Source organism: Erigeron canadensis, chromosome 6, assembly GCF_010389155.1.
Source record: "Erigeron canadensis isolate Cc75 chromosome 6, C_canadensis_v1, whole genome shotgun sequence".
NCBI lineage: Eukaryota > Viridiplantae > Streptophyta > Magnoliopsida > Asterales > Asteraceae > Erigeron > Erigeron canadensis.
This window is the reverse complement of record NC_057766.1, coordinates 40,954,433-40,968,763: the sequence shown is the minus strand read 5'-3', so window position 1 is coordinate 40,968,763 and position 14,331 is coordinate 40,954,433. Positions and strand designations below refer to the sequence as shown.

At 32.1% G+C, this 14,331-nt stretch overlaps 2 protein-coding genes across 2 annotated transcripts; one reads left to right on the top strand and one right to left on the bottom strand.

Moving 5' to 3' along the window:
- Positions 1-1,530: 1,530 nt before the first annotated feature.
- LOC122603653 (18.1 kDa class I heat shock protein-like) lies at positions 1,531-2,344 on the bottom strand. Its single transcript, XM_043776420.1, has one exon. The coding sequence runs from the start codon at positions 2,155-2,157 to the stop codon at positions 1,684-1,686; it is 474 nt and encodes a 157-aa protein (XP_043632355.1). The 5' UTR covers positions 2,158-2,344; the 3' UTR covers positions 1,531-1,683.
- Positions 2,345-10,771: 8,427 nt separating this feature from the next.
- LOC122606320 (7-deoxyloganetic acid glucosyltransferase-like) lies at positions 10,772-13,866 on the top strand. Its single transcript, XM_043779276.1, has 2 exons — positions 10,772-11,313; positions 12,728-13,866. Exons 1-2 carry the CDS (start codon positions 10,809-10,811, stop codon positions 13,666-13,668), a joined length of 1,446 nt encoding a protein of 481 aa, XP_043635211.1. The 5' UTR covers positions 10,772-10,808; the 3' UTR covers positions 13,669-13,866.
- The last annotated feature ends 465 nt before the right edge of the window (positions 13,867-14,331 follow it).

Here is a 14,331-nt window from a genome sequence, read left to right as displayed (position 1 = left end):
TAAATATAATATTATTAATATTTTTCATAAAAATGAACATAATATAATAAATAATCTCATTAAACAAAAGATAATTATTATCAAATTAATAAAAAAAATAGTAAATAATTTAATTAAAATTAAAGTAAAAAAACAATGTAATATCAGAACATGGACGAAATTTATTAATTTTATTTATGTTGAACATATGGACTATATTAAAATTTAAGATAAAAATTGGATATATTTCAAATAACTATAAATATCGAGTCCAATATATGGATAAACTTATATAGTTATATTTGGATTTGGATAACATTTATTAGTATAGTTAGTACTAAATATATTAATGACATCATTTAAGTCTAACTTAAAAAAATAGAAAAATATGATTGGTAGTATTTATAAAGATCGATTATATAAATGTGTATTGAATGTTTGATTTTATCTTTATAGAAAATTAGTAATTTAACATATTGTTTATGACATAGTGTTTTCAATATTAACCTAATAATTAAACACGTAATATCCGGTAAAATCCAATATTATTTTTGATACTAATAATGTTATCACAAAGTCATGATAGCGAAACGCAATTTGTGTGATTTGAAATCAACATTTTTATTGGTTTAGTTAGTGGATAAACAATTATATAACATTTTAGATTTTTTTTTCTCTATTTTTCACTAACAGAACATGATTTATAAGAATTTGTCTTGCATATAACTTGTAGTTCTATCATATATTTAAACATATGTTAGTCATTCTAGATCATCTTGTGGATTTTGTCACATCTTTATCTGTTCAGGTTTTTTTTACGGGTATTTGTTGGTTTATTGTACAAATTGTTCCCTCTGGAAGATGTTTCATTGCTTGACATGTATGTCATGTTGCACCTTGATTGGGTGTTTTCCAACAATATTTTTGATTTTTTTTCTTCACCTTTATTCCTTTTAAGTTTTAATATCCGAAAAATCATGATTAAAACTTATAATATTTAAGGAGTTGAAAAATAATATATTATATACTTTCCCAAAACCGAAATTAAAAAAATCTTGAGCCACGGCACGCCTTGAAGATAGATGGCATAGAGCACATATATACCACGTAACATACCAATAGCTTAATCACCACGCACAACACGCCGACAAAGTCAATCATTCGTAGTAGAAATGTGGAATAATCTTCATCGGTAGCTTTCAGAGAGACATATATATGGTTCCTTGTCACCCGACAAACCCGATGTTTGGAACCAAAATAAAAAAAAAAATGAAGGATGCACATAGGGATTGATTGTCGGGGTAAATTAAAAAGTCGTGCAGTGCTGCAGCTTTAAAAGGATGGGGTGATATATATTAGTAAATGGAAGAGGGTTGATGCTCATGTTTAGATCAATCGTTGTCACACAATAACACATGTAATTTTTATTTTTATTTTCTTCTTTTTTTTGCCTGATTTCCCCGACTAGGTTGCATACTAGCCCAGATTTAAAAATTACAGTACATGTTCAAAAAAATTAAGTAGAAGTTCTTTTTCTTGTCTCTTGACTAGTACAACAAAGTTTTCTATTTATTTATTTAAGGGCAACTAACCACAAAAACATACATACAAACCATACACAACCCATCCACATAAACATTAAACTTCAGGATCTCATTACATTATATAAAACCATATTCAAAACGCCCGCCGATCCATGAACCTTTAACCGGATATATCAATAGACTTCACTTCCGGCTTCTTCTCTTCCGCCTTGGGCACGGTGACCGTCAGCACACCGTTCTCCATGGTAGCCTGCACTTGGTCCAATTTCGCATTTTCAGGCAACCTGAACCTCCTGAAAAACTTGCCGGAGCTCCTTTCAACCCGATGCCACTTGTCATTCTTCTCTTCACTTTCCTTGCTCCTCTCACCGCTAATCTGCAACACACTTCCATCTTCAACCTCCACCTTAACTTCTTCCTTCTTCAGCCCGGGTACATCCGCCTGAAAAATATGAGCTTCGGGGGTCTCTTTCCAGTCGATTCTCGCGTTTGCGATGGCTGCGGTTTCCCTTGAGGATTCAGGGAGGTTGCTGAGGGCGCTTGACATGCCCTGGAAAGGGTCCCATATGTCAAGAGAGAATGGGTCGAACACGTTGCTCCTCCTGCCGCTTAAGAAGCTTGGAATGATCGACATATTTAATTTTCCTTTTTTTGATAGCTGTTTTTGTTTATATCTTCTGATTATCTTGTGTGATGCGGGGGATAGAGATGAAAGGAAGTTATTTATAGGGAGAGGAAAGAATGATGTGGCGGTTTCTAGGATTGTCTTGAAGTTTTGAAAGCAGGGTCACTCACTTCTTCTAAAATCTTCGATGGCTCTCTAGAGTGGGGAGAATGTTCCTTGGATATTTAGCTTTATCTCGATAGTCAATCCACAAAGTCCAGGTGTTTGTTTAACTCAAGTTTTCAAGTCGGACTCTACACAACATGGGCTGGGCCTTGCGCACATCCAAAGTTATAATCATATAGTGGGCTAGTGGATCCATGAAAATATATATTAAGTGGCTTAGTGGCATATGAAAATTTATTTGATTTTATGACAAATAAATTGTTTGAATATCATATGGTTGAAAACTTTAGAGTTTTACAAGTTATTGTTTTTTAAATGTTCGTTTAAAAAGGTTTTACTCGGTTAACTGAATGATGAAATTTGCTAGGAGATCGGTTAACTTCTTATGACTGTACGTTCAATTATTTAATAGTATGTAAGTAACTGCCCAGTGTCGCCTTCCGCGGGTTTTGAGCCCCAATACCTCGACAGTATATGGGGGAGGTTAAGATGTAGGCAGACCTTACCTCTACCTAAGTAGAGAGGCTGCTTCCAGTCTCTACCTAAATGGTAGAAAAGGCCCTCCAACCTTTGCATGAGATGAGGATCGAACCCATGACCTCTGTCTCCAGAGACAAAGGTGTTTACTACTGATCCAACCATACTGCTTTACATTCAATTATTTAATTTAATCAAAATATAAAATTGTCAAAAATAAAAGATTGACTGATGAGTATTTTGGACACGTATATTCCTTTTGTTTCGAAGATCTTGAATAACTTTCTTCCAAAATAAATCACATTTTATAAAGTGCTACTTTTATCTCTAGTTGAGGTTCTCATGCAGTGTAAAGTAAACTGATCATAAAGCTTATCAACCACCAGCGTTATATTGATGAAATTTGTTCGACAATTTACGAAAGGATATCGAGATGGACTTTATGTTGACATTTTGTTGAGCAAGTGGCCTATTAAGATGGACTAGGCTTTCACAAACTAGCCCCTTGAAGGTTTTATTTTAAACATCTTTGAGTACATGGAATATCGATGTGTAGTATTATGGCATGGATCAAAGTTTACCATTGTAATTTTTGACCATCAGAGAATATAAATAAGGGTCATTTATTTTATTTCGTCAGTTTCAGTCCGTTTATATTTAGAGACGGAGTCAGAATTTTTTTTACGAGGGGCAATTTTATAAGATGTTTGTCTTACTTATAAAAGTCGTATTCGAGATTGTAAAAAAATCAGAACATAGCTCAGGAATAGAAAATGGACCCTCAGAGTCCTTATACCGTGTGTAATACTCATATAGTCATATTTAAAAAATACCAGTTGTTTTGAATAAATAAAGATTATACGTGTCAGACAAGGTCTTATTAAATGAAACCTTATTCAATCATAATGCGAGAAACCCAAAAAAAATATAATCTTTTATGAATTATTTAGCTTTTATATATATATATATATATATATATATATCTTTTCAACATAATTATTATAATTATTAAAAATTAAAACAGCTAAAGTTTTTTTATTCTAAAATTATTATTTTGAGAAAAATTTACACATATACCATTTAAATTTAAAAAATTACATTGTACTAAAATTGGAGTGGGAGCAGCTGACCCCGCTGTTCCCATGATAGATCCGTCCTTGTTTATATTGTTATTTTATTTCTGATCAATTGGTCAGAAAAAAAAGAGTTAAACTTAATATCTACACATTCGTTTAATCTTCATTTGAAAATTACCTCAACTCAAGTAAGAAATCTTTTTTTTTTAAATGGTGAAGAAACATTTACCTATATCTTTTGATCTACATGTTCAATCGGTGAAGAAATCTTCAATTTTTAATTTCAGTCAAGTTAATTTTCATTTATCTTCAGAAAATGTGAAATTAATTTTCATTCGGCTTGAGTGAAAAAATCTTCATTGATCCTGAACGAATAGTTTGAAATGAAAAAAATATTAACACACATTTGGTGGTGAAACACTCATTGTCTTTCAATGAAACATGAAAAACAAAAAATTGTATTCAAATGATCGAAATTTAAAAGAAAAAAAAAAACAAAATACAATGTCTTTTATTTTTCAATGAATAATTGAAAACATCTTTCTTTGTTTTCCACATTTCCATTTTCCAAAATTTAAAAACTCCAATTTACATTTACCCAAAAGGCAGAACTACACCCAAGCTAGGGGCCCTACGGGTCCATTAAATTCATGTAGTGCAATTTTTCTGAAAAAATGATTTATTCTTTATTGGTGTTACGTGTCAAACAAATATGGGATACCCGTCAATGTAACTAATTCTAAACTTTCGAAAGATTATCCGAATAATAAAACTTATAAAGACGTACTTGTGCAAGTAAATGATAAAATAAAAACTACCAAAGTGCCAAAAACTATCAAAAATCTATAAAAATAGCTAAAAAACCTAAAAATTGCTAAAATCGAAACAAATTAGTTGATATCGTTAGTTTACGTCAATATAAGGACAACGATAAATAAAATTGTGTTAACCGTCTTTTTCAATTCTGGTTCCGCCACTGATTTACCCACTCATCTCCGCCTCCCGCCCCCATTCCCTCACCCATTGAACATATGGAAAATGAAAATAAAATTTTTAATACGCGTTCTCAAATTCTCATTTGTTTAACCCTTTTCATTTGAAAACGGAAAATTTGAAAACATTTTACACAACTTAATTAACGCAACCATAGTATCACAAAACTTCGAAAACATAACACATATCATATCTCCATGGGAAGCTAACGATCACGAAGTAACATGCTTTATTTACATTGATCTATTCAGTATTTACTGATATAATATGGTTATCTTTCAATCCTGCATAATCCTATAGCTAATTTTTGAATTTTCTCACTACACTTTAGTTGAGAAATCTTCATTGAAAGTTTGTGAGTACTATGACGCTTTTTGTTTCGCAATTAGTCTAATTAATATTCATCCGAAGATTTCTTCAATAAGTTGAAGGTTTTTTTATTAGTTTTAAGTAAATAACTTTTTAAAAATAAAAAATTAAGAGATAAAAATAAATAAATAAATAATTAAAGTTTTATGATCAAATTTTTTTGAAAGTATGAGCATATAATTAATCTTCCGATGAAGAAAAATGCATGCCACTAAATAGTTCCAATCAAATTGAAAATTGCCACCATATTTTATTAACCGTTGGATCATATTTGGAGCAAATCAGAATATGATTAAAAAAAAAAAACTATCCTAAATTCTATGAAAGTCATTGTTTCGGTATACCAAATACTTAGTATAATATTATTTCTTTTAAAACATTGACCAGTCGCACTGGATTTTACATATCATTTCATTTACATTTTAAAATGATTTATTTATTCCTATAAAATCTTGTACTAGACTAGGAAATCAAAACTCTATCAGCTAGTTACGTACATATGAATATACAGTATAATATAATTACATGAATGCTTGATTTTTTTTAATGAATACAGTATAATTTAAGATTGAATTAAACAGTACGCCTTTGACCAATTAGGGTCGATGTGACCCAACAATAAAAGATTGGTAGTTCGAGACTTATTCAAAATCAATGTGTGATTTACCCAAAAAATAAAAAATAAAAAATCAATGTGTGAATACAAAACTCAAGAAAGTTAATGATCATAGTTTTTACCTTATCGTGTTGAGCTTGAGTTTCATTCCTTTTTACGTTGTAATTATTAATAAAATTTTGTCAAATTCGATTGGGGTTTTATTTATTCACTTCTGTTCTATGTCAATTGTGGTGTGGTGATGCTAGGAACGGTTATGTGGCGAGTTTATTTCTTTATTTTCCTTTCCTTATTGATGAGTACTGTATTTCGCTAGTATTATGCAGTATTATTTGGGATTTTGTAAAATCCAATTTACAACTTTTGGTATTGTTGAAGTGAAAAAGTGAATTCAGTCTAATGTGTATGTAACTTTCTTTTGTGTGAATGATGTTAACAACTACGGATCTTTTACAAAGAAATGGTGCTCAAGCGAAATTCGTTGGTGATGAGTTCATATAGAATGAAGACTGTTTGAGTATTTGACTATCTCAAGGGTACAAGTTATAAGTTTCTAATAACGACATAATTACGGATATCTTATGATGACGTAGGATGGATAGTTGGACACATATAATCAAAATTTATCTTTAATAAATAAACCGAACGAGAAAATTATTGTTGGTCATTATCACATAATGTCAAAACACTTTTTATACAATGAATTATTAGTTACAACTACTACAGTACTTACGTAATACGACGATATAACGATAGTGGTGGATGATGATAATGATGGTGTTGTCAAATGATGTACTTAATTAATGTAAAAATGTTTGATTGAAGTGTAAATATATTTTACATTATAAGAAAATGATTGTGTAATTTAATATTAAGAGTTGATGTTAATTTAATTCACTAAAAGTAATTTAGTTAATCTAAGTGTATCGTTTTTTTAACATTTAACATGATACTATAATTTTTTTTTTAAAACAGCAATGATTATTGGATTCAGCGGCATTCTCTCTTAATCGTCTGGTAGAGATCAACCATATCACCAGCACAGTCAATCCGAGGGCATGACTAGCGGTAGAAGTCCCATTACCGTTCTAGAGAAAACCAACTAAATGCTAGAGAAAACCCTCATACCTTACCTCATTGGCAAAGACTTCCCAATATGTATTTCAAAGGTTTCAAACCCGTGACCAACATTTGGCTGAAAGAAATAAGAGACATTAAATGTTCAGTTGGGCTAAATCCCAAGAACAAACTATAATTTTAATATAATAATATACTCATAATTTCATATGATAAGATATTTGGTTCCATTATTTGAGCGACCGTCTCTTTTATTTGTAACTTTTAATATAATAAGCAAGACTTTCAAACTTGATAAAATAACACAAAACAAAAAGTTATATTAGTGTTGTTTTAATATAAAAATAAAAAGATTACTTCACTTGTGTTTAGAAAATGGAGAGCATATGACTATATGAGCAATAAATATATAAGCACAAATTTTCATATATGAGTTATACATACATTTTTATAAAACAAATTATTTCTCCTCTCATTTTTAGTTTTCTGCCTATAAAATATTTAAATTATTCTTAATTTTCAACACATTCTCAACTCACATGCTACATCTACCAAAAATATCATTAAAATATTTTTCAACCATATCTATCCAAACTATTTACCTCCAATTTTCACTAATTTAGATATTACCAATAATACTCTTAATAAAATTATTTACAACACACATCATTTGACCCTTATAATAACTACACTACATCCGTTTACACCAATTACCCTTACATTAATAACCACTTTGTTACCCGCCACCGTAGCCGCCACCGTAGCCACCACCACTCTTCGTCGTCACCGTCGCCGCATTGCGCGAATACTTTACTTTTATATGCATAACTCATTCGTGGACTATAGATTAACTATTTGTACTTGCTATAGGTAGAGTATGACAATGCATCATATATATCATTTCCATTAGAAAATATAATATGTTTTGTTTGACACACTATTTAATGAAAATACTTATTCAAATTAAATTGATAGCTTTCCTTCTAAATTAAAAGTTAAAGAATGTAACATAAAATAGAGCTGAGGCCTGAGGGGCACATGTTCAAAGCTAACTAGCTAAGAACCTAAAAAACAAATGCGATTATGGGAAAACAATATCAAGAGATGTGAGAACATCTTATCGTTACATACTACATAGCATACATTAATAAGATTGTAAAAGGAAATATGTATACTAAGATATTTAGTTATATATACATAGATATCATGTAAAGACTTATTTTTGGGTATATAGATATGTGTATCATTATCTTTTGCATATATGAAGTATAATGGGAGTTTGTAGATATAGCGGGAAACTAGAAAGTTCTGGTGCCGCCCGTTAGGCGGCGTCGGTGTTTAAAGCATGTTGTGGTACTTATCAGGAAGGGTGGTGTCGGTGTTTGAAACATGTTGTGGTACTTACCAGGAAGGGCGGCGTCGGTGTTTAAAGCATGTTGTGGTACTTACCAGAAAGTTTTTAGATGTAAGAAAATCGGTTAATGGTGGAAATATGTGTCTAATTGCAAAAAAAAATTTATGAAAACAAATAATAATTGGAAAACAAATAAATCAAAAAGTTCTAAAAAAATATAAAGAATTTCGAAACAAAAAAGTTTGAAAGCAAAAAAAAAAAAAAAAATTCAACAAAGTGAACTAAACTAATACACCAAATCATCAAATGTAAAAAGGTCAGGGTTATATATGTAAAGTTTAAAGGGTTGAAAATGTATTATCTAAAAAGATTGGGAAAAAAATTAAAGAGTGGTGGCAGGACTCGAACCCACAACCTTTACATCATAAGTGGAGTCCAAGTCCAGCTGAACTAAATCATTTTTTTGTTTATTATCTCATTTACCAAATATATATGTCTAATATTTGTTGTACAGAAAAAGCCAAAAAAATTACTGAATGTCGAGTAAAAGTTTTCAATATATTAGTGGAGAACACAAAATCAAAAAAACTATGAAAAATTCCGAAAGAAAAAATTCCAAACAGAATATTTTATGGCAAAATCTAAATAGTGATGCATGGTATAAGATATACCAGTAAAAAATAACACAAAAGAAAAAAATATTTGTGCAAGAAACCAAGAAAAACCAAAAGGAAAAAAAGTTCGGACGGAATCCGATATAACAAAATTCGAGTGAAACGCGGGATGTAGGTGGACCAATACTGTTCATTAGCCTCATGCTTAATAACAAAAAAGCAAAAAAACTATAAAAATATCGAAAGAAAAACTTCAAACGGGATACGATATGGTAAAATGTAAATAGTGATGCGGGGTATAAAATGAAACAATGGAAAAGAACACAAAAGCAAAAAAATTGTGGAAGAAACCAAGAAAAACCGAAAGAATAAAAACTCAAACTAAATCCAATATGGCAAAATTGGAATAAAAACATAGGGTATAGGTGGACCAATTGAACAGTGCCACGTGGCGTGACACTGTTCATAAGCGTCGAAAGAAAAAACTCAAAATGGGATCCATAATGTCAGAATTTAAATAGTGATGCGGGGTATATGATGAACCAATAAAAGAGATCATATAAGCAAAAAAAGGTATCAAAAAACCAAGAAAAACCAAAAGATAAATAACCTTAACGAAAATAGAAATAACAAAGAAAAAATTAAATTTTGTGTAAAAGTTTCCAATATATTAATTCAGAACACAAAAGCCAAAAAACTATGATGAACACCAAGAAAAAACCCCAAACGGGATCCAAAATGACAAAATCTAAATAGTGATGGGGGGTATACGATGAACCAATAGAACGAAAACACAAAAGCAAAAAAACTATGTAATAAACCAACAAAAACCGAAAGAAAAATAACCTTAACGGGATCCGATATAGCAAAATCCAAAAAAACGCAGGGTATAGGTGGACCAATCAAAAGAAAACACAAAAGCAAAAAAAACTATGTAGGAAACCAAGAAAAACCGAACAAAAAATAACCTTAACGGAATCTGATATGGCAAAATCTGAGAAAAACGCAAGATACAGGTAAGACCAATAGAACAACGCCACGTGGCACGTGGCACTGTTCATAACCCTCGCCATTAATGATATAGTAGTAATAATTAGTGAACTTATATTCAAGGTGAGTTGGTTATCTGATGATTTGGATTTTCGTGTCTCGCATCAAAATTTATTTTTTTTGAACAGGAGAGTATAATACAATATTACATCATCTAACAAGCCGCTAGATATTAGAGTACAAGAATTCTAAAACTAAAAAAAAATAAAAATGAAACACAACTAATCTTTTAGCGAATTTAACGCATCGAAATTTATTAGTTAAGTAATAGCATACTATTTTTAAAGGGAAATTAAATAAGTAGCATATTATTGATTAAGTAAGTAACATAAGACAGAAGTTTTGTGTATTTCATTCAGTTGCAAGTAAACATATGATAGAAGTTTCATACTTATATTTTCTCACGTACATAATCTTGTTGAAGTTTTTTTGGACTCCGGCCTCTTTTTATCTTCACGGTATTTTATTTGCAATTAAACATATGAATGTATGATAGAAGTTTTATGATAACCTCATTGGTATTTAGTCATACATTTTTTACGAAGCTATGTTGGAAGCACTCTTATAGTTTCCTCGGATAAGGGCATAACTATTTACGTCTCACCTCCCCTTTAATGAAGCTGGTGTTACCAAACAAACAAAGAAAAAGACAAAGTCAAAAATAAAAACATTCATAATGAAATCTGCTGATTCTACCATATCTTTTCTCTGATTTGGAATTTAAAAAATCAAGAATTAAAAAACAAACATCACCTTTATAAATCCTTTCATTCGGTATTATATAAATCAAACAGTGGTCATTGGTAAAGCATAATCCAAAAACCATAAAAGTCATTGAAGGTCACTCCAAACACCAAAAATAAAATAAAATGTCTACTACTACTCCTCATGTGCTGCTATTTCCTATACCAATGCAAGGCCCTGTGAATTGTACACTAAAACTAGCAGAATTGCTTTGTATCTCAAACATCTCCGTAACTGTCCTAAACACCGAGCACATACAACGCAATCTCCTCCTTCACACCAACGTCGTGTCAAGGTTCAGTCGTTACACTAACTTCCGTTTCGAGGCTATCTCGGACGGGCTTCCTGAAGACCACCCTCGTTCAGCTGAACGGTTTATGGAAATGTTTGAAGGCATGAAAAATGTGACCGTACCAGCTTTTAGAGACATGATGGTTTCTGGATGTTTTAGTTCTAAGTCCGAGTGTCCGGTCACAGTCATAATACCGGATGCATCGTTCTCGTTTGCCCTTGATGTTGCCGAAGAGATTGGGATTCCTTTGATATATTTTGAAACTGTGAGTCCGTGTGCACTTTGGACTTATTTGTGCCTTCCTAAGCTGATTGAAGCTGGGGAAGTTCCTTTCAACGGTGAGCTAACTTACATATAATACTCGTATATTTTTGCCTCTTACGTACGTACTATACGTATTGCATTCTCCTTTTTTATTTGAATAAGATAATCTTGAATATTAGTAGTAGATGAGATGAACTTTGAATTAACTCTTAAGTTTCTATTTTTTTAAAAGACAAATTGTATTACTTTTACTCTTAATTAATCTTAAACTACCTGAATGTCTAAGATAAATACTCAGAGTTCCAAAAATACCTACGCCAACAAATATAAAGAGAGCAGGAGTTGAACCCAAATCAAAAGCCCATTGTTATAAAGACCATATCAATTTGTCATCCATAGCTCAAGTTTAAGCTTTTATCTTGTAACTTCGTTTCGTTTACAAAGAAAAATACAAATAGTGTCTTTAACTATATTAAATAAGTTAGGGATTTACTCGCAATATTGATAAATTTGACTTTTTGCCAAATGCTGAAGCAGCCGTTTGTTCACAAGTCATTTTCATTGCGGTGAGTTTGGTTTTTAGTCTGGTTTCATTATGGCCTTATGGGACTATGGGTATATGTTTGATAAAGGAAAAGTATGAGTAATACTTAAATCATCAATGAAATGTTGGAATAAACATGATTCGATTGGAGTGATAAAACATCCCAATCGTCCTGTGGAACCTGTAAGAACATTAAAGCATAATTGCTATTGATTTCGGGTTCCCATAACAAGGTGATTGAGTAATAATGGGATGATAAATTCAGCTGGAACATGATGCACGAATTAGAGAGGAATACACACACGAATTTTAGGGTTTATTATGTGTTGGGATTAACCTTAACTTAGGGTTAATTACCCTCTATTTATAATGAGAGTAATTACACTTACCACCCTTTAGTAATTACACATTCAACCCCTGTGGTGTTTAATGTGTGTATCATTAGTCCTCTTAGTTACAATCACCTAATAGGAAACCCTATACTACGTCTTTAAGAGTAAATACGCCCATCATATATTTACCTAGACATAGGGATTTCAGTTATTGTCAATTATCATATCAGGAATGATACATGATCAGTGACGGTCACACTAACGTGGTTCCAACATGAAATTCAATCCCACCCCTTTGATGGGTTTAAAGAATCGAACCTCAATTTTATGGGTTTCAATTCATACCCATTAACTTTTATTCCCACATTAACAAACCAAATACTACATAATCATATACGTAACTTTCATTTATTCTCTGTCTCTTTATATACATCTTAATTCTCCTTTTCAATATAACTATACCATTTGCATTTTGTTATTATGTGAAAATGGTATGAATATGTTGGAATCATACCCCTTTTAATTAACCTATTATCTATGTTACTGTCATTATTTCACACATATAACTATATAAGTCTATGCAAGTAATGTTCATGTGTTAAATTGACTCAGGTGATGACTTGGATGTCCCAGTAAAGAATGTTCCAGGCACAGAAGCGTTTCTAAGGCGTCGTGATCTTCCAGACTTTTATCGTCGTGATAACCTTACTAATCATACCATGCAAATCATAATGAAGGAAGCTCAATATGTACCTAGAGCTCATGGTGTCATTATCAACACCTTTGAAGAACTGGATGCATCCATACTTGTTCACTTGCGCAACGTTTGTCCAAACACTTACTGCATAGGCCCGTTACATACTTTGTTCAAGTCTCGTCTCTCTATCGAACCTAAACTAGAAATTCAAGATCCTCAATCCATTGTCTCAAATAGTCTATGGGAAGAAAACAGAACTTGTCTCTCCTGGCTTGACAAGCAACCCCCAAAATCAGTCATTTATGTTAGTGTTGGAAGCTTGGCCATGATGACTGTGGATCAGTTCTTTGAAATTTGGCATGGTTTAGTGAACAGTGGAAAGCCTTTCCTGATGGTTAAACGGCCTGGTTCCATCATTGGTGATTACGATGATAATCAAGTTCCAAAAGTTCTCATGGATGAAACTAAGAAGAGAGGATTTTTTGCTGAATGGGTTCCACAAGAGGAAGTCCTAGCCCATTCTGCAATTGTTGGGTTCTTCACTCACAGTGGATGGAACTCGACGTTGGAGAGCATAGTAGAGAAAGTACCAATGATCTGTTTGCCATTTTATGTGGATCAACAAGTAAACAGTCGGTTTGTGAGTGAGATATGGAAGATTGGAATCGACATAAAGGACACAAACGATAGAGTTATAATTGAAAAGGCAGTAAACAATCTTATTAACCTAAAGAGAAATGACTTTATCAAGTCATTAAACGCATTGGCAAAGTCAGCAGCTGAAAGTATTACAAAAGATGGATCTTCATTCATGGATTTGAACCGGCTCATCAACGACATCAAATCAATAAGCTGAACAACACGTATAGTGTCATAATCTAAGTTGGGGTCATTGTGTGTGTTTGTGTGGGTGGTCAAAATTGTATTGAAACAGTATTAGTTTAAGGAAAACCAAACTGAAAGTCATTGTCAAAGAAAGATTTTAGTGATTGGAGAAAAAGTCTACCATGTGGTCCATGTCCAAGTATCAAAACTTGTAATTCAATTTGTGTATCAGATTGCATCACAATTTAGATACTGAAGCGTGTGTGTATTCTTTAAACGATAAACTTATACTAGAAGTCTTGTAAGAAAGAGACTACCAATATCAAGAGAACAAAGACCAATATTTAAGTGTTATTTATAGTCCGACTATGTGACAACGTTGTTATATACTATGAGTTGGTAGTTTTTCACTATCAATATTGCACAGAAATAGTCAAATGGAAGATCCATCACCCATCATCCAATCCCCTCACGTCATCGTCTTTCCGTCACCGCTACAAAGCCAAATAAATCCGATGTTTGATATAGCAGAGCAGAGCTCCTCTGTCTCTCGGGTGTCCAAGTCACATTGCTCTTAATCCCCCTGACTCACGACCTCCTTCGTTGTCACGTCCACATTGATTCTCGCTTGAATCCATATCCAAACTTCCACCTTCACACAATCTCTGACGGACTGCCACCAGAGCATTCACCA